Source organism: Lissotriton vulgaris, chromosome 8 (assembly GCF_964263255.1).
Source record: "Lissotriton vulgaris chromosome 8, aLisVul1.2, whole genome shotgun sequence".
NCBI lineage: Eukaryota > Metazoa > Chordata > Amphibia > Caudata > Salamandridae > Lissotriton > Lissotriton vulgaris.
The window spans coordinates 1,560,940,956-1,560,961,999 of NC_141696.1; the positions used below are offsets into that span (position 1 = coordinate 1,560,940,956).

Here is a 21,044-nt window from a genome sequence, read left to right on the forward strand (position 1 = left end):
ATGAACAGGTTGCGCTGGGAGGGCACCAGGTGAGACTTGGGTACATTTATCGAAAAACCCAACCTGTGCAACAACTGAGTTGTCTCTTGCAGATGATGGAGCACTATCTCTGGAGATTCTGCTTTGATCAGCCAATTGTCCAGATACGGGAATACCGGTACCCCGATCTTCTGAGATGCGCAACCGCCACAGCCATCACCTTGGTGAAGACTCGAGGTGCAGTAGTAAGACCAAACGGAAGGGCCGCAAACTGGTAGTGTTGCGACCCAACCGTGAAACGGAGATACTTCCTGTGCGACTTCAGGATGGGAATATGAAAATACGCATCCTGTAAATCGATCGACACCATCCAGTCTTCCTACAGCAGCACTTGAAGAACCTGTGCAAGGGTGAGCATCTTGAACTTCTCCTGCTTCAGGTAAAGGTTCAAGATCCTGAGATCCAGGATTGGACGAAGTCTGCCATCCTTCTTGGGGATCAGAAAATACCGGGAGTAGCACCCCTGACCCCTTTCCTGCTCTGGAACCACCTCTATCGCACCCTTTCTGAACAGAGCCAGGACTTCTTCTTGCAGGAGAAGCAAGTGGTCCTCAGAACAATAACCCTGGCAAGGAAATTCATTTGGGGGAAATTCCCGAAAGGGAAGAGCATACCCATTCTCCACGAGATTGAGAACCCAAAGATCTGATGTAATCAATTCCCAATCTCGCAGGAAATGGGTAAGCCGGCCCCCCACTGGAACCACATGATCCGTAATGGCGACTTTAGGGCTGCTTTGCTGCGTTGGCAGGGGGCTGGGAAGGGAAGAGGAGGAGGAGGAGGCTTGACGACCTCTAGGGCGAGCTCTCTGTCTGCCTCTGTACGAATTGTACAGCGTATTTTGCTGCTGCTGTGGCTGCTGCTGAGATGGCTTGTAGGACCGAAAGGAAGACCTGCCAAATCCTCTAAAACACCTCCCAGGAGTACCCCTGGTCTGAAGACCTAAAGATTTTGCTGTAGTCCTGCTGTCTTTAAACCATTCTAAAGCAGCGTCAGCCTTCTTGCCAAACAATCTTGACCCATCAAAGGGCAAATCCATCAAGGCAGACTGAACATCTGCAGAGAATTCTGATGACTTTAACCATGCAGCTCTCCTAGTGGCCACTGAAGAGCCCATGATTCTTGCCACCGAATCATGCGTGTCCAGCCCAATCTGAATCACTTGCCTTGCAGCAGCCGGAGTGTCCGAAATTACTTCCTGAAAGTCCTTTCTATCCCCTTCAGGAATTTTTGGCACCAACTGTTTCACGGAATCCATCAAGGCATGGATGTATCATCCCATCAGGCAAGTTGCATTAGTAGATTTTAACGCCATGCTGGCTGAGGAGAATACCTTCTTTGCCGCCTGATCTTGCTTTCTCGACTCTTTTTCCCCAGTAACCTGCGAAAAAGCACCCGCAGACTTCTTTGAGCAGGCAGCCTGCACAACCAAACTCTCAGGCAGGGGGTGTGTAGACAAAAAGTCCGGGTCATTAGGTGTCACCCTATAGCTCCTCGCAACCGCACTGGACACGGCAGGGGCTGTCAGAGGTTTTTTCCACACTTCATAAATAGGTTCTGCCAAAGCATCATTGAATGGAAGCATTGGTTCAATCACAGAGGAAGGTGAATGAAGGACCTCAGTAAGAAGATTTAATTTATATTCAGCGGTAGGCAGATTAATATTCAGCAAGTCCGCCGCCTTCTTAATAACGACATGGTAAGGAGTCACATCCCTAGATGGTACATCAGAGACAGAGGCCAAATCCCATTCAGTTCCAGGCCACTAGCCTCCCTCAAGTCATCAAAAGGATCCTCTGAATCCTGTAGCTCACCCTCCTCCATGCCTTCATCCCGATACCTCTCCTCCTCCATAAGCCTCTGGGCCTCACGCCTCGACCTTTCCTTCATAAACGAAGCCGACGGATCCATGAACGACTCCGCCGCAGTCAGTGCCGGCGTCGAAACCTAAGTCGGACGAGGCAGCTTAACTAGAGGTCGAACAGGATTCGGCATCGGAGTCGAGGGTATCGGCGTAGATGGAATCAGCGTCGATGGATTTGGTGTCGATGGCGTCGAAGGCTTCATCAGCGCCGGAAAATGCCAATGCGGTGCTGGGGCCGGCATGAATGGCATAAAGGGCACAGGAGCATAAGCCTGGGGGACACCCAGGTTAAATGCCAAAGGACCCGCGGGACCAACCGGTGCACCAGAGGGGTACATTGTCCTGGAGTAAACTCCAAACATGGCATTCAGAAACTGCGTTGGATCCTGACCTGGAGCCGGAAAGGCTGGATAAGAGCCCCCCGGTTGCTCTCGAGGGAGAGGAGTCGTCACGACGTCGACCTCCTCTTCAGGCTGGTGCACCGGGGTCGACGGACCCGCAGGCAACGGAACTTCGCCTTCACCAACTTCCTCCACCTCACCTTCATCCTCCTGACCAGAAGGATTGGACGGAACCCGAGATGGATTCACTATCTGCTTCGGTGACCCGGGCGAATCAGCACGCAAAGCCTCACCCTCGGAGTCCTGTGTTTCCGAAGCCGAAGCCACCTCTTTCCGAAACAGCTTAACCTGCAACTTCGGTCTCGAACTCGAGTCCTTCTCTGAATGATGTCTGGACTTATGGCTCCTCTTCTTGTGCTTCTTCTTCGAAGACCTTGAAGCATGAGCAGAAGACGACTCCGAGCGCGACCTCGAACGAGACCTCGACCTCGAACGCTGAGTTCGCGACTTCGAAGTCTTCTTTTCTTTCTTACTTTTCAATTTCGCCACGAGGAGCTTCGTCTCCTTTTCTCGAAGGGCCTTAGGAGTCATCTTCTTACAAGAATGGCATTCCTCGACGTAATGGTCGGAGCTCAGACACCAGACGCAGCACTCATGCGGGTCAGTGATTGACCAGCTTTAAATCCGGTCTTCTTCGACGACATCTCGACAGAAGACAATGGAACACAGAGAAAACCACAAAGTTACTGTACAGCTACAGACGATGCCTTGAAAACCGTTAGCGTCGACGACGCGGAAAAAAGGGAACTGATGTCATCACGCCGGCGTGGGCCTATTATGGTGTCGGTGACGTCAGCGGAGTCGCGCGCGATGCCGTGCCTCTATGACGTCATCCACGTCGACGCGAAGCTACAAAAAGAATTTCCGAATGTTGCTGACGCAAGGGGATATTCACAAGGTGAGGAATCCACTGGCAGATGTATCTATCAGAAAGGACTTCATCAGAAGCTGGTATGAATCAGGTTGTTACTAAGTTATAATGGGTCACAAAGCATTTTCAAAAGGCAGCAATTCAAATATAACATGGTGGGGAGGTATCAAAACAGAAAAAGAAGAGTAGTGGCCTCCACGTGAGGTCAGCAAAATGGTTCTGAGAGTTAATTGCTCACTGCTTACATCTGCATGCTAGATGTTTGGATCACAGCAGGAAAAAATCATCCTTCCAAGGGTTATAAATTGGATCTATTAAATTGAGTAAGAGTAACACCAGTTATGTACAGAGCTACAGGATGGCAAAACTGAAGTTACAAGTTCGGTATTAAAGGTGGCCCTCATCACCCCAGACAAGAAAGCTTGGGCCCACCTTAACATGTTTACATTCACTGAAGCATCTCAATTGCCCCCTTTCAGGCTTGTTTTTCACACAAGAGGGAAATGTGAATCCGGAAAAGGAAAGAGAGGAATTGTGGAAAAAACTGGTTGACGAGCAGAGCAGCACACAGCATTTTAGATAATATAATACAAAGCATTTAGGCTACAGCGGTACAGTCATGTGCAGTATGGCCCGCACCTTTGATCTCTCACCAGGGATTCTGGTTCGCACCTCTACAAGTTATCTATCAGTAGGTGGTAGGTTCTTTTCAGTGGCAGCTGCCAAATGCTGAAACTTGCTTGTGGTACATCTGCAACTTTAAAAGCGCTTTGTTCCTCTCTGGCAGAAGCCTTAAACCTTGGCCAGTCGATGCTTAGGTCATGGTAGCTGCCTTTTTATATTTACTCTTTAGCTTAGCGCCAGACAGCCTTGGCATCAATGTGCCTAATAAATACCCTAAAACGAGGGAGAAAAAAAAACATTTACCATTGGGTCTTAAATCTTTATATGGATTGAAGATCTGCAGACGTCTTCTAAATACTCAGGGGAAGGGCCATGCACTGCTTTATTTCCCAGTAAGAGGGACTGAGAGTTGATTCTATTATAAACCATCAGCCGCTAATAAAGATCTCCAAGAATGGAGGACACACTAAATCTTGTAACTCCTGCAGCTCTTTAACGTTGGCTTAGGAGGTTACCAAAAGCAGAACATTAGAGCAGTGGAGTTTGGCACTCAATATAGACCTGGCAACATGCGCATTATGGTGTTCACCCGAAAGGTGTGTGATGTGTCTTTGGGATTGCAGATGATAACTTATAAAAGGCATTGTCGACTTGATTTGGTAGTCCATTGTCACCAACCTTTCTAAAAACACAACTAGGGTTTAAATGTTGTCCTCAAAAGTGACGACTCTCTCTCCCGACGTAAGGGCAGCAAATAATTATTAGAATTCCTCAAAGAGTTGGGACCGATACCCAAGAATTCATTTTCTCCCATTTCAGATCTGGGAAGCTATCATCCATCGGGCCCTAAATTAAGATGTAGACCCGGATACTTTGGTATCAGCAACGCCCTCGCCTTTGGGCAGGTTAAACACCACCATGGTGTCATGAGTTTAACTGTGGAACTGGACATTGGATGCAAGCACAAGATCATATAATGGTTTACTGTACACATTAAGCAGTATATGAATATCATTTCTGCCTGTGTGAAGCAGGATGTTGTTATTTTTGCTTTTGTGTTTACATTCTTTCTGTGCCAGCGTGCTCACAGCAGCGAATCGTAATTATTCCTAATGGCAGGGTCACTCAAAACTGAGGCCCAGTATGATTCATACCTGAGATTTATACCATATTCATTCTATGTAAAAAGATGACTTACCTGCCGGGAGGAAAACATTTTTTACTTTCTCAGAGCACCGATCAGTCATGGGATACGGGCCTCGCTCTTCTTTGATGCTGTCTGAGACCATCACTATGTTGAACTCTTCTTCTGTAATAATGAGAAAACAGAACGTTAATTCAGAGTCAGTCACAGGAGCTGGAGATGGGGTCACCACTCCTCTGTCACCTCATTGCTATCCTCGCTAGACCCATTCCTTTCGGAGTCAGTCACAGGACCTGGAGATGGGGCCCGACTCCTCTGTCACCTCATTGCTATCCTCGCTAGACCCATTCCTTTCGGAGTCAGTCACAGGACCTGGAGATGGGGCCCGACTCCTCTGTCACCTCATTGCTATCCTCGCTAGACCCATTCCTTTCGGAGTCAGTCAGAGGACCTGGAGATGGGGCCCGACTCCTCTGTCACCTCATTGCTATCCTCGCTAGACCCATTCCTCTCAGTCAGTCACAGGAGCTGGAGATGGGGCTCGAATCTTCTGTCACCTCATTGCTATCCTCGCTAGTCCCATTCCTTACAGAGTCAGTCACAGGAGCTGGAGATGGGGCCCGACTCCGTCACCTCATTGCTATCCTCGCTAGACCCATTCCTCTCAGTCAGTCACAGGAGATGGAGATGGGGCCCGACTCCTCTGTCACCTCATTGCTATCCTCGCTAGACCCATTCCTTTCGGAGTCAGTCAGAGGACCTGGATATGGGGCCCGACTCCTCTGTCACCTCATTGCTATCCTCGTTAGACCCATTCCCCTCAGTCAATCACAGGAGCTGGAGATGGGGCTCGAATCTTCTGTCACCTCATTGCTATCCTCGCTAGGCCCATTCATCTCAGTCAGTCACAAAAGCTGGAGATGGGGCCCGACTCCGTCACCTCATTGCTATCCTCATTAGACCCATTCCTCTCAGTCAGTCACAGGAGCTGGAGATGGGGACCGACTCCTCTGTCACCTTATTGCTATCCTCACTAGACCCATTCCTCTCAGTCAGTCACTGGAGCTGGAGATGGGGCCCGGCTCCTCCGTCACCTCATTGCTATCCTCACTGGAACCATTCCTTGCAGAGTCAGAAACAGGAGATGGAGATGGGGCCCGACTCCTCTGTCACCTCATTGCTATCCTCGCTAGACCCATTCCTTTCGGAGTCAGACACAGGAGCTGGAGATGGGGCTCAACTCCTCTGTCACCTTATTGCTATCCTCACTAGACCCATTCCTCTCAGTCAGTCACTGGAGCTGGAGATGGGCCCGACTCCTCTGTCACCTCGTTGCTATCCTCGCTAGACCCATTCCTCTCAGTCAGTTACAGGAGATGGAGATGGGCCCGACTCCTCTGTCACCTCATTGCTATTCTCACTAGACCCATTCCTTTCAGAGTCAGACACAGGAGATGAAGATGGGGCTCGACTCCTCTGTCACCTCATTGCTATCCTCGCTAGACCCATTCCTCTCAGTCAGTCACAGGAGCTGGAGATGGGGCTCGAATCTTCTGTCACCTCATTGCTATCCTCGCTAGACCCACTCCTTTCGGAGTCAGTCACAGGAGATGGAGATGGGGCCCGACTCCTCTGTCACCTCATTGCTATCCTCGCTAGACCAATTCCTTTCGGAGTCAGTCACAGGAAATGGAGATGGGGCTCGACTCTTCTGTCACCTCGTTGCTATCCTCGCTAGACCCATTCCTCTCAGTCAGTCACAGGAAATGGAGAGGGGCCCGACTCCTCTGTCACCTCATTGCTATCCTCGCTAGACCCATTCCTTTCGGCGTCAGACACAGGAGATGAAGATGGGCCCGCCTCCTCTGTCACCTCATTGCTATCCTCACTAGACCCATTCCTTTCAGAGTCAGACACAGGAGATGGAGATGGGGTCACGACTCCTCGGTCACCTCATTGCTATCCTCATTAGACACATTCCTTTCGGAGTCAGTCACACGAGCTGGGGATGGGCCCGACTCCTCTGTCACCTCATTGCTATCCTCGCTAGACTCATTCCTTTCAGCACATAGGAGATGGAGATGGGGCCAGACTCCTCTGTCACCTCATTGCTATCCTCGTTAGACCCATTCCTCTCAGTCAGTCACAGGAGCTGGAGATGGGGCCCGACTCCTCTGTCACCTCATTGCTATCCTCGCTAGACTCATTCCTTTCAGCACACAGGAGATGGAGATGGGGCCAGACTCCTCTGTCACCTCATTGCTATCCTCGTTAGACCCATTCCTTTTGGAGTTAGTCACAGGAGCTGGGGATGGGCCCGACTCCTCTGTCACCTCGTTGCTATCCTCGCTAGACCCATTCCTTTCAGTCAGTCACAGGAGCTGGAGATGGGCCCGACTCCTCTGTCACCTCCTTGCTATCCTCGATAGACCCATTCCTCTCAGTCAGTCACAGGAGCTAGAGATGGGGCTCGACTCTTCGGTCACCTCGTTGCTGTCCTCGCTAGACCCATTCCGATCAGTCAGTCACAGGAGCTGGAGATGGGCCCGACTCCTCTGTCACCTAATTGTTATCTTTGTTAGACCCATTCCTCTCAATCAGTCACAGGAGCTGGAGATGGGGCTCGACTCTTCTGTCACCTCATTGCTATCCTCGTTAGACCCATTAGTCTCAGTCAGTCACAGGAGCTGGAGATGGGGCTTGAATCTTCTGTCACCTCGTTGCTATCCTCCTTAGACCCATTCCTCTCAGTCAGTCACAGGAGCTGGAGATGGGCCCGACTCCTCTGTCACCTCGTTGCTATCCTCGCTAGACCCATTCATCTCAGTCAGTCACAGGAGCTGGAGATGGGCCCGACTCCTCTGTCACCTCATTGCCATCCTCGCTAGACTCATTCCTTTCAGCACACAGGAGATGGAGATGGGGCCAGACTCCTCTGTCACCTCATTGCTATCCTCGTTAGACCCATTCCTTTTGGAGTTAGTCACAGGAGCTGGGGATGGGCCCGACTCCTCTGTCACCTCGTTGCTATCCTCGCTAGACCCATTCCTTTCAGTCAGTCACAGGAGCTGGAGATGGGCCCGACTCCTCTGTCACCTCCTTGCTATCCTCGATAGACCCATTCCTTTCGGAGTCAGTCACAGGAGCTGGGGATGGGCCCGACTCCTCTGTCACCTCATTGCTATCCTCGTTAGACCCATTCCTCTCAGTCAGTCACAGGAGCTAGAGATGGGGCTCGACTCTTCGGTCACCTCGTTGCTGTCCTCGCTAGACCCATTCCGATCAGTCAGTCACAGGAGCTGGAGATGGGCCCGACTCCTCTGTCACCTAATTGTTATCTTTGTTAGACCCATTCCTCTCAATCAGTCACAGGAGCTGGAGATGGGGCTCGACTCTTCTGTCACCTCATTGCTATCCTCGTTAGACCCATTAGTCTCAGTCAGTCACAGGAGCTGGAGATGGGGCTTGAATCTTCTGTCACCTCGTTGCTATCCTCCTTAGACCCATTCCTCTCAGTCAGTCACAGGAGCTGGAGATGGGCCCGACTCCTCTGTCACCTCGTTGCTATCCTCGCTAGACCCATTCATCTCAGTCAGTCACAGGAGCTGGAGATGGGCCCGACTCCTCTGTCACCTCGTTTCTATCCTCGCTAGACCCATTCCTCTCAGTCAGTCACAGGAGCTGGAGATGGGCCCGACTCCTCTGTCACCTCGTTGCTATCCTCGCTAGACCCATTCATCTCAGTCAGTCACAGGAGCTGGAGATGGGCCCGACTCCTCTGTCACCTCATTGCTATCCTCACTAGACCCATTCCTCTCAGTCAGTCACAGGAGATGGAGATGGGGCCGACTCCTCTGTCACCTCGTTGCTATCCTCACTAGACCCATTTCTTTCGGAGTCAGTCACAGGAGCTGGAGATGGGCCCGACTCCTCTGTCACCTCATTGCTATCCTCGCTAGACCCATTCCTCTCAGTCAGTCACAGGAGCTGGAGATGGGGCCCGACTCCTCTGTCAACTCAATGCTATCTTCGTTAGACCCATTCCTCTCAGTCAGTCACCGGAGCTGGAGATGGGCCCTACTCCTCTGTCACCTCATTGCTATCCTCGCTAGACCCATTCCTTTTAGAGTCAGACACAGGAGCTGGAGATGCGGCCGACTCCTCTGTCACCTACTTGCTCCTTTCATTACATCAGTCTCTGCGTAGATTCATTTGATGCTGGCTAGCTCACACATTCACAAATACATGGATTTCAGGCCATAACGTGAATGATGATGGACAACAAGAAGCTCCTCAATCGTCTGGACTAGAGGTAGTGCTGATCCATCAGCTTCCACTTTCACATTTAGTCTTTCATGTGCTTAGAAATTCTCTCATCTGACAGTTTATGGAGATGAAGCTTGATTTTGCCATGGTCAGTGCCCTCTCATTTGTTTCTCATGTAATGAAGTAGGAATTATTTTGGTGCAGTAACCCACTGGATAACCAGGGGGTTCCATGGGAGTAGGGAGACTGAAATATATGAGCCACAGGGTGTTTTAAATCATGCACATCTCCAGAATTGTGTTTTTAACATTAAGAAATGGATAGGATGCTGCAGGAAACCCATCTCCTGGGCAATCTCTGTCCCTTCCTTGCAAGATATGGATTTGATAGATCCTGGCATACAGGCTTCGCACGGGGTTCTCGTGGGGTCGCCATCCTCGTAAAACGTAACCTACCTTTCGTACTTACTCAAATTAACAGAGATGCCAATGGCCGTTTTGTTGCCCTCTCCAGAACTCTAGGCGAAGAAACCCTTAATGTCCTCCCCATGTACATTCCCCGCGCCACCCATTCACAGACCCTAAACCGCATAGGTGAAATACTGTCGTCAACGGGTTTAGGGGGGGATTTCAATGCTGTCATGCAACCCAGGCTCGATACCATGGGGGCTCCCTGCATCACACGCACCTCTCACGCCAAACAGCTTACAGACTGGGCTGAAGCCATGGGTATTTGTGATGTATGGCAAATATGGAACCCGCCGAAAACCCACTACACCCACACTTCAGCAGCAGACCACAGCCACTCTCGCACTGACATGATGTTTATGCCTGCCCCCGAGTGTAGTAAAGTCAGAGAAATAAGTATCCTCCCTCTGGGCATCTCAGACCATTCACCACTACTTTTGACCCTGGGCGAACCACCCGCTGCTCTCCGCCCAATGTGGAGGATGAACACCTGGTTCCTCCAAGACCGGAAATTTAAAGAAACAATCAAAGCTGAAATCGAGCAAATATTTCCTTAAGAATCTGGATTCCGTCTCGTCTCCGGGCACCCTGTGGGTGGCGGGTAAGGCCACGATCGGCGGGCTTTCCAAGAGCCACCTCAAAGCCCAACGTACAGGAAGAGACAGTAGGCTCACATTCCTCGAATCCCAAGCGATCCAGCAGGAGAGACACAACTGGCTCATCAGATGAAATTCAGTTGCGTTACCTGGCGCTAGTGTGGGATGAAATAAGACAGATTTTGTTAGACTACGCAAAACTCTTATGGGGGTCCTCAGTTGCTCGAGTACACGGGTGGGGTGATAATAATGGAAATATATTGCACAGACTAGTGTCCTACCCCCTAGCGAATCGGATAATTCTAGAGATCCATGACTCAGTGGAATCCACCCATCAATTTCCCAAAGCGATAGCCCAAGTCTTTGCAGACTACTACTCAGACCTAGAATCTGCCCGGAAGCCAGAACTCTCATTGATGGAGCTGATCGCTCTAGAGCAGTGTTTCCCAAACTGTGGTCCGCGGACCCCCAGGGGTCCCTGACACAATCCCAGGGGGTCCGCAGCCAGCAGTTTTAAAAGCATTGCAAAGTATCTTGTATAGTTAGCAGTTTTCAAAGAACAATAAAAGTGTCAAGATAACACCAGTGATTAATGTCCCTGCTGGAGAGAGATGAGAGTTTTATCCAGTGGCAGCTTTGACTTATCTCACAGAGGGTTAATATGCCTCCTGAAAAGAACGTGTACATGCATTCTAAAAAACAGTATTTTATATGCATAGGTCAGTGGGTTACTGCTTTTGTCACAGAGATTCTTTTGCTACTGTGCAGTTCTTAAGTGACAATCGTAACCTAGCACAGAGACCCATAAACTGACATCAAACAGCTGCTTGCAAAATACAAGGTACAAGTTAGTGACTTACGTTTTTTCTCAGGCTTTCATTATCCTGATTATGCTAAAAAGGTTTATTTGGGTGGAAATACATTTTTATTGTTAAAGTCAATGCTAACCCCTGTGTTATGTTCTGAATCCAGGGTTTGTGCTTCTCCAGACCAAGCATTCTTTAAAAATGCTTACCAGTATAAATGGCATGTGAATTCTACACCTTGTAGTCATTTTCTATACACTGATTTACACGTATGATTCACTGTCTCTACATGTGTGTGATGTAAAGTTCTCTAACATCCTACAATGGTTTGAGAGATGCAATGGAGAGATGAGAAGCACTTTTGGGGGGTGATAGTGGGGGAATCATTGAAGAACCCCTCCCAGAAAGATTGTCATATTCTGGTGCATAGCCAGGTCTTCATTTACTATTCTTTAAAAGCTAATACAATTCAATATATAATGATCAATGTGTTGTAGACTGCACCATTGTTTCCTAAATTTTATGGGGGTAGAGCCTCCCAAAGCACCCTTTGTAGTTGTCAGGTTCACTCCCTGCACTTGGTGTGCACCGTTTGGGGACTGGTCTGAAATCATTTGCCGGGGCTGCTTTGGGTTTCCAGTCTGGATCTGGCAGGAGCAGGAGCCTCGTACTGCGGAATAAAACCAACCATTGAAAAGTTAGTCACGGAGATGCAGCACCAACCTTCCCATTAATTTTTTTTCATTTTATTGCAAATTCTTTCTATTTAAAATACAACAGAAGTGGCGGAGAGTGTCATTAGCCTCCTTGGCTTAACAACACACTCCGCCACTTCAGAAATGAAGGGCTGCACCATATTTACAAGAATATGGTGCAGCCCTGCATTTCCACTGCGCTGGCACTACACTTAATAGGGGAAGATTATTTATGTACAGGATGGTCCCCCTTACTGCACATAAACAATCTTGAAATGTCATTTTGTCACTACTATGTGTGCTGCTTAATGCAGCACACATGGACGTTACTAATTACCATTGTTTTTTAAAGATTGTTGATGTGCAGGAAGGGGGAACTTCCTGAACATAAACAATCCATGGCGTTTTGCAAAAACGAGGAGAAATAAGCATTTCTCCTTGTTTCGCCAAGTTAAGCCCAGGTTTTCCCTGGACTTAATTTTGGCGTTCCCTCCCATTTACGATGCCCTTGTAAGTAGGGTGCAGCGTCAAAATCAATGGGCGTTCCAGGAGAAACGCCAACCATAACACCCACTACCCACCCCTTTCACGCTAAGCGTTGGGGGAAAGGGGGTCTTATTTACAAGGCACTGTTAAGCCGCGCTAAGTGGCTTAACGCTGCCTTGTAAATAAGGCAAAGCCCCTATCGCCGGGGGAACTTCGCAAAAAGTGATGCTCTCATGTTGATAGGGGCTTGTAAATTTGCCCCTAAAATCCTTAGTAATTTGAGTATTTGTTTTGTGTGCACACGTGTTAATTGTTTTCAAATTACTGTTTTAATGTTTAAAATTTAAATCCTACAAATTGCTTGAGGGTCCCCGGCTTCCAGTGGTGACTCTATGGGGGTCCCCAGGAGTCAAAAGTTTGGGAACCTCTGCTCTAGAGGACTTCCACCTCCCTACGCTCACTACAGTCGAGTCTGATGTAATGGAAAGTCTGCTTACGTGCGAAGAAATACAGGGGGCTCTTTCGCTGGTCACTGCCAGTAAAACTCCTGGCCCGGATAGCTATCCCCAGAAATATTATTTCACCTACCGCAACATACTCACTCCTCACCTGCCAGCGCTCTAGGAGGAAGCCGCAGAAAAAGGCTCTTTCCCCTCCCGAGAAAGATACAGCTACCATAGCTATCATTCCCAAAACACAACCACCTTCACCAGCCAGCTCTGTGTAGTGAGTGGTGAGCCCTGCAGGGGACAGGTCAGGTGCAATATGTAAATGAATCCCAGTGAGGGTGGGGGTGATGGCTTCGGTCTTCCCGAGAGGTTGTATAGCTTGCTGTGTAGGATTACAGGCAGGGACGTGTTTTAAGTAGTAAGGGGGAAACGACCCGTTATAAGGAACCCAAAGGAGAAAGGATGAACGAAAGAGAAAAAGAGGGGAAAAGGAAAGAGGAAAAAGAAAGGGAGAGACAGAGAAAAGAGGGGAGGGAAAGAGGAGGGAACACGGGGACCCTCTGGCACCTACTGGACAGTGTAGATCTGTGAAGTCTATAGGGCTACCAATGAGCAATAAGGGGTCCTGTAAAGCAGAGTGTGCTGTGAGGTGTCCCAGTCGGCAGTGGAGGCGCAGTAGAGAGGTGTTAGGCTATCGCAGTTAAGGCACTCGGTATCCAGTTGAGATGTTTTGCAAGGAGGGGGGGGGCTGAAATGGGAGGGTGTGGAGAGAACAATGGGACAGCAGAAGCGGGTATTACCTTCTCGGCCCGTCGCGCACTGTGAGCACTAATCTGTCTAACGCGGGTCTATACTTGGCGGATCGCCGCTCCGGGGGGGGGGTACCAATCTCCCAGAGCGGAGTGGGCCGCTGCCGTGAGGAGAATCACAATTATACGGAGGAAGGACTAGAGAGATCAACCATTTGCAATGCAATAGGTCTCGCATTAGGAAAGTTTGAGCTATTGGTCTTGTAAATGACAATTTTTTTATTTATGTGTTTGTTTTGAAAATAGCTAAAATAATAGCTTTGTCATTTACAATGCCAATAGTTATAACTTTCGCAAATGTGACACCTATAACCTGGGGTTGCGCTGAGTGATGCTGTGGTGGTGCTGAGTGGTGCTGTGGTGGTGCCGAGTGAAGCTGTGGTGGTGCGGAGTGGTGCTGTGGTGGTGCTGAGTGGTGCTGTGGTGGTGCTGAGTGGTGCTGTGGTGGTGCTGAGTGGTGCTGTGGTGGTGCTGAGTGATGCTGTGGTGGTGCTGAGTGGTGCTGAGTGATAATGTGGTGGTACTGAGTGATAATGTGGTGGTGCTGAGTGATAATGTGGTGGTGCCGAGTGGTGCTGTGGTGGTGCTGTGTTGGTGCTGAGTGGTGCTGAGTGATGCTGTGGTGGTGCTGAGTGGTGCTGTGGTGGTGCTGAGTGGTGCTGTGGTGGTGCTGAGTGGTGCTGTGGTGCCACTGAGTGATGCTGGGGTGGCGCTGAGTGATGCTCTGGTGGTGCTGAGTGATGCTGGGGTAGCGCTGAGTGATGCTGGGGTAGCGCTGAGTGATGCTGGGGTAGCGCTGAGTGATGCTGGGGTAGCGCTGAGTGATGCTGTGGTGGTGCTGAGTGGTGCTGTGGTGGCGCTGAGTGGTGCTGGGGTGGCGCTGAGTGGTGCTGGGGTGGCGCTGAGTGATGCTGTGGTGGTGCTGAGTGGTTTTGTGGTGGTGCTGAGTGATGCTGGGGTAGCGCTGAGTGATGCTGGGGTACCGCTGAGTGATGATGTGGTGGTGCTGAGTGATGCTGTGATGTATCATTGCACACGCTGACAGAATACCACATCAATAAGTGATTTGTTTTATCCTCATGAGATGATAGCTATGCAACTCCATATCTAGGGTTAACATTTACTTTATGGATTTATTTTAAATTTTTATATAGCACACTGACACCCGGACACTTATTAACGTGCTTTACACAGAACTAAACAGGTTTACATTAAGATTAGTTAGGAATGAAGGGAAGCGCAGGGAAAGGGGTGGACCCGATGGAAACAAGCTCTTGGCATTGCTGTGATTAGGGGGGGAGGAGAAATGCGGCTCGGGAGCAAATGGTAACGAGCGTGTGAATAGGAAGAGCGGCCGTGGAAGGTGGGAGGGGAAGTCGGAGAGTGCGAAGTGCACTCGGGGGCGGGGAGCGTAGCCTTTGAAGTGTGTGAGGCACTGAGAGACAGATGGTGGTTTGTGACGTAGCTGGTTTGTGAACGCGCACGGAGCGCATGCACTGTGGCAAATCCGCCGTTGGTTTGAAAGCTTATTTGGCCCTCAATACTCTCGTCCATTTATCACTTAAATGATAAATAGTCGAGACCTAAAAAGACTAGAGACCAGCGGCCCAGGATGGGGTATGAGGATAAGTGACGCCCTACTTGCGGAGAGGCACTGCATGGCTCCAGTAGATGGTGATGTCACAGGGACTTAGGGGCTCGCAATCCGCTGCCAGGCAGGAACATGTATACTGAGATGTATAATACTGTGGCCCCCTGAAAAAGCGTCTGTGTCAGGCATGGGGCTGCAGTCACTATCGATGTGCATAGCCGAGCGGGTGCAATCGGCCTGGGATGAGCACAGATATGCGTTCATGTAAACGTAAACGTAAGTGGCACTATTAAACAACGCCGCTGTACAAACAATGAAATTTACATTTGTATTGGTGCAGTACAAAGAAATCTCTATAAACATTCATACCTCAGGTAGAAAGTGTGAGTGAGTGAGGTGAAACAGTGTAGCCCTCCAGGGCCTAAGATACCCCGCAACACAGTACAGTGTATAGGATACTCAGCTGGCCGTTTGTCCAATATCTTCCCACTGCGCCGTCAGCCGCATCACCAGCTGTAGTTGGGGTCATCAAACTAAGCCCTCCGCCACAGGCCCTCCGCGCTCCCGTTCAAGATCAGTTGTTGATTTGAAAGGCGAACGAGATTTGTCCCTCTGCGATTCATGGGCGAAAGTAGCCGCAGCATGTACCGCGGAGGTTCCGTCCTCCTGTGTGCGTTCCAATCTGCTCTGGTCCCTGCCACTGTGCCATATTCCTCCATAGGTCCGTCTCCTGCTCTCCGTTGACTGAGAGGGGCCAGACAGTTGGGAAAGTTCTAAGTCGCTTGTGTGCGTGTCATGTCCTGACTTGTTGTATTGTCCAGAAAGAGGCGGAGGTCCTCTGGATGGTAGAAATCCCTAGAATTGCCATCTTTGGTGATGCGGAATCTCGCAGGTTCGAATAGGCCAGACTTAATGTTTAACTGTCGGAGTCGAGCCTCAAAGATAGGAATATTTTGCAGCTTTCATTTGTTATGTTATGTTATGTTATTTGTACACTTCTATAGCGCACGGCCACTCCACTGGAGTATCCCGGCGCTTTGACGAAGACTCCCAACCGAAGATGGGGAAAAAAAAAACATAACACCAAAAGGGCATACAGACATAAAAACAGCCTCAAAGATTACGGGAAGAGCCAAGTCTTAAGGGCCTTGCGGAAAGACAGAAGACTGGAAGTCTGTCTTAAAGAAATTGGAAGATCATTCCATGCATGAGGGGCTAAGTGCCGAAAAGACCGTCCTCCTACTCTTGCCCGTTTGATAGTGGGAACACTCATTTTTGATAAGGACGAGGATCTAAGAGATCTGAGAGGGGTATACCAAGACAGTCGTTTGGAGATATATTTGGGGCCTATGCCATGCAAGGCCTTGAAAGTCGTGGTCAGTGTTTTGAATAAAATCCTTTTTGCAACTGGTAGCCAATGCAATGTGGCGAGAAGATCCGTAGCTCTGGCTTTCCTTGGAAGGCCAAAAATGGCTCGGGCCGCAGAATTCTGGGCGATTTGCAAACGCCTGACCAGATATTTGGGAAGTCCCAAATACAGAATGTTTGCATAATCCAGCCTGGAGCAAATCAGTGCCTGGACAATAATTTGTCTGTGCTGGATAGAGACTAGGGGGAGAAATTTGCGAAGCATCCGCAGGATGCCGAAACATTTCCCAGTGAGAGATGAAATATGTGGTCCGAAAGATAGCTTGTTGTCAATCACCACTCCCAGATTTTTGGCTTTCGCAGACGAGCTAGTGGGAGGAGACATGTCTTTCGGCCACCAGGTTTTCCAATCGGGTTCAGATGTACAGCCAAAGAAGAGCAACTCCGACTTGTCGGCGTTGCACTTCAGCCCATGGCATCCAAACCACTCAAAAATAGCACTCAAACATCCGTTGACCTGGACACCATCAAACTGACCATCCCTGTTACTTACAAAGAGGAGCTGGGTGTCATCAGCATAGCTGACAATCCGGGCGCCAAAAGACTCCGCCGTCACCGCCAGGGGGGCCATAAAGATGTTAAACAGGAGGGGGCTTAAGATGGAACCTTGCAGGACCCCCACTTCAAGCGGTGACATCTCAGCAGAGAAAGGTGGCGCCCAGATTGTCTGCCGGCGGTCGGCTAGGAAGGACTTGAGCCAGTTCCACACCGTTCCCCGCAGACCAAAGTCCCAAAGTCTGGAGAGAAGAAGTGCGTGGGGAACGGTGTCGAACGCCGCCGACAGATCCAGCATAATCAATACCACTTTTTTACCAGCATCCAACTCCTCCCTGATGGCATCTGTGACTTCAAGGAGCGCGGTCTCCGTGCTAAAATTTGCACGGAAGCCGGATTGAGTGCCATGCAACAGACCCCTTTCTTCGATAAAATTGGAAATAGATCTGTGAGCAAACCTTTCTGTCACTTTCGCCAGAGCAGGGAGTAAGGAGATGGGTCTGTAGTTTGCATGAACTGCAGGGTCGAGCGCCGTTTTTTTTATAAGTGGTAAGATCATGGCACTCTTCCATGCTTTGGGAACTATCCCGGAAGAGAGTGACAGATTCAAGATGGGGTTTATCAAGTCATTAAGAACAGGTGCCATGTTTGCTAGACACTTGGCAGGGCAAGGATCCTGAGGAGATCCAGATTTGAGACTTGTCAGAATAGCAAGAGAACTCTCTAGATCTAATGGGGGAAAATTGGACAGAAAGGGGCCATGATCTGGCAGGGGACATCCCAGACTTTTCGTATGCTGCTGGAAAGTGGCCTGGAGGGAAGATTGAATAGAGGTAATTTTCTGTACAAAATAGACAGCTAATTCCTTCAACCAAGTTTCGGAGTGAACATGGGTCGGAGTATAAGCAGAGGGAGAGGTGAAGTCTTTAACCACCCTAAAAATTTCCTTGCTAGAATGCTCCGCTTCGTTGATTCTGGATTCAAGATAGGACTTTTTACCTTCCCAAATTAATTTATGGTAGGCCCGAGTCTGCGTCTTAAAATTTAATCTCTCAGAAAGATCATAGGATCGCCTCCATGCTCTTTCTGCTTTCTTGAGATCTTGTCGTGCTTTTTTCAGGTGAGGGGTAAACCAAGGAGCAGATGTTCTCTTGTCTGCAGAAGTATGTTTCTTTTCTGGAATCAAGCTCTCTAGACGGTCTGTGAACCAATTATGGAAGAGATCGATGTACTCCTCTACATTGTTAGAGGTGGGACACGGGAGGCTAGTTAAAACATTTGAAAGCATCTCTCTGGTAAGAAGATGGAAAGGTTTGGAGAGAGGCTTTAGCGACCCTACTGGTTGGGACCGTGATGGAGCCATGACAGAGATGGAAAAGGTGATGAGAAAATGATCTGACCACAGAACTGGCATGGGAGGGTCGACACAGATAGGAACGGTGGAAAATATCTGGTCAAGCGTGTGGCCTTTATTATGAGACGGTCCTGCCACATAAGGAGATAGGCCAAACATGGAAGTAATATCTAGCAGTTTTAAAGTGTCCGGATCTGCACTATTATCCATATGGATATTTAAGTCACCTAATAAAATGCAGTGATTAGACCTAAGGCATGGTATTGATAGAGCTGCCTGTAGTTCTTCCAAAAACAGCCCCACCGATCCTGGTGATCTGTAGACCAGGATACCAGTACAGGCCTGAGAAGATGAGAGCTGGAGAGTAAAGCCTAATGCTTCGCATCCCTGTATATTATCTACTGAGAACGTATGGCATACAATATTCTTCTTAACTATAATAGCCACTCCACCACCTCTACCGGATGACCTATCTTTCCTATAAATGTTATAGGCGGAAGGTACGGCATTGGCCAAATCAGGAGAGGATGAATCGGACAGCCAAGTTTCCGTAAGGAACAGGCAGGATATGTTGGAATCCTGTAACATATGTTTCTTTAAAGAAGTCGGCGGCCATTCAGATGCCGTAGCTGTCCTTGGTGAACTATCCTTGTGCACGCACTGTTGCTAGGATTTGCCTCGTCTGATCGTAGCGTAGAAAACCAGCACTAAGCAGCTGTGGGTGTACGTCAGAGTCCTTGTGGGGCAGTTATAAGCGGTGGGCCCTTTGGATCTCCAGGGGGGGTTCTTGTAGGACACTTGTAGGACACTTGATGAGAGTGCCCTACAAGAACTCAGAAGCGTTGGGGCACTCGACGGATTCCGGAAATCCAAGGAAGCGGACCTTATCCCTGTGGCAGTGGTCCTCCAAGTCTACGAGCTTGCTGCGGAGGAAAGAGATTTCTTGATCCCTGTCTGACATTGTGTTCAGCTGGCCCTCCACCACAGTCAGCCTCTGATCCAGTGCCTCCGCACGGGAGTGGAACCCAGCCAGGTCCGCTCGTATGGATTTGACTTCATCCTCCAGTTTAGAGATATTAGAATCCATACCCTCCAACCTGCGATTGACTGTGAAAATCTCCTGTAGGATGCGGTCCATAGTGACCTCTGCTGCCGGGGTCATGGATGATGGGGGGGGGAGGGGGCTGGGGAGCCGCTCACCGGGAGGCAGTCAGTTTCTCAGCCATGGTGCACCGTTGTTGCTTTAGCGCATCCGTGAATAAAAGCTGCCTGGAGGTCTTGCTTCCTAGTTTTGCCGTGGACATTTGTGCCCGGTACTTTGTGTTGTCGCACCCCTCCCAGTTCAAGAGTGTGCTCCTGCACCTCTGAGAAGGGGGCTTTTGCTGGTCTCATGCGTCCACGTCCCCACTCTAGGCGCCGGGAGCCGAGAACTGTGCTCCCTGGTTGTATTCCGTGGGGCGTAGTGCTGCTAAGTGGGATGACAGCGCTTACCTTCCGCGCCGGAGGGGGCAGCCTGTATGACACGCTCGTACTTCTTCGGGTCTGGTGCAGTTGTGGAGGGTGGGGCTAGTCAGTCTCGCTGCTCCGAAACAACAAACCAGAAGGGCCCCATCTCCTAAGTCCGTCGAGATGGGTCCCACCTCAGGAGGGAGCTCTTGTAACTCCGGTGAACATTCTACCGCCAATCTCCCACTTCCCCTACCCCATGCTGTGGAGCGGCCCCCATGCCAGAGAGGGGCCGGAGGGTTATGGCATACTCACTTTTGCTGGCGGGTGTCTACGAACACGCCTCTTACTCGCGCCGGGGTGAGGGGGCAGTCCGTGCGGCGATGTGAGGGGGGGTGCTTTTGTATCTTCTGCAGGGGTTCCAACGCTTATCTCCTAGTTCCTCTGCCCCACGCTATGAAGAAGAGGGCCCTTGACCGTGCCAGATATGGGCTGGGGGCTATGGAGCCTTCACTCTTGCTGGCGGGCCGGTTGGTGCCCATCGCTCGCGCCCGGCGGGGGGCTCGATTTGGGTGAGGCAGTGAGTGCAGCGACGTGTCGTAGAGCGCCAACGGTCACCAGAAATAGCCCGATCCTGCTAAGGGAATGGAAGGTGGGGTCGGGCTGCCACTCGAGGCCGAGGCTGGTGTCACGCCTCTAGGCCCGAGAGTAGTCAGTCAATCCGCTGTCCCCGCCGCAAACTTCCAAGACGTGGTGATAGTTCTGGGGCGGGAGGGAGGCAGTATTTGCAGTGGTGGAGGACGCCACCGAGTGCAAGGAGCAGCCCCGGCTCGCCAGGATGCCACGCCTCCAGGCCCAGTAATCGTCCATTGATCCGCCGTCCCCGCACTCCCCCGCCATGATGACAATACTGGAGCAGTCTGGGAGAGACCCAGCATCTAGGGCCACCGAGATGGTGTTGCATGCCGCCTCCGAAACGCCGCATTCCCCGCTCCGAGTTTTCATCGGAGCGGAGCTCGTCTCCTAGGCGGCCATCTTACTCCGTGGCCAGACCACGCCCCCAGCATTGTCACAACAGTGGTGTTGTCAGTCATGTGTAGATTTTTTATATATATGGTTAATAGGATTTTTCAAACATGGGAATATGCCACTATGGGGCATATTTCTTGATTTAAAAAATTGTTCTTCAGGACAATAAAATGTTGACTGTCAT

The 21,044-nt window shown here is 50.0% G+C and overlaps 1 protein-coding gene across 3 annotated transcripts in view; it reads right to left on the reverse strand.

Annotated features, from left to right (window-relative positions):
- LOC147700411 (uncharacterized) overlaps positions 1 to 21,044 on the reverse strand; it is a 137,233-nt gene that overhangs the window by 31,246 nt on the left and 84,943 nt on the right. For 2 of the 3 annotated variants that reach the window (XM_086935825.1, XM_086935827.1), the window contains one exon: positions 4,998 to 5,108. The exons of the other annotated variant lie outside the window; for it this stretch is intronic. In XM_086935825.1, coding sequence (XP_086791951.1) covers positions 4,998 to 5,108 — 111 coding nt within the window. The remainder of the gene's footprint in view (positions 1 to 4,997; positions 5,109 to 21,044) is intronic. 3 annotated transcript variants of the gene reach the window in all.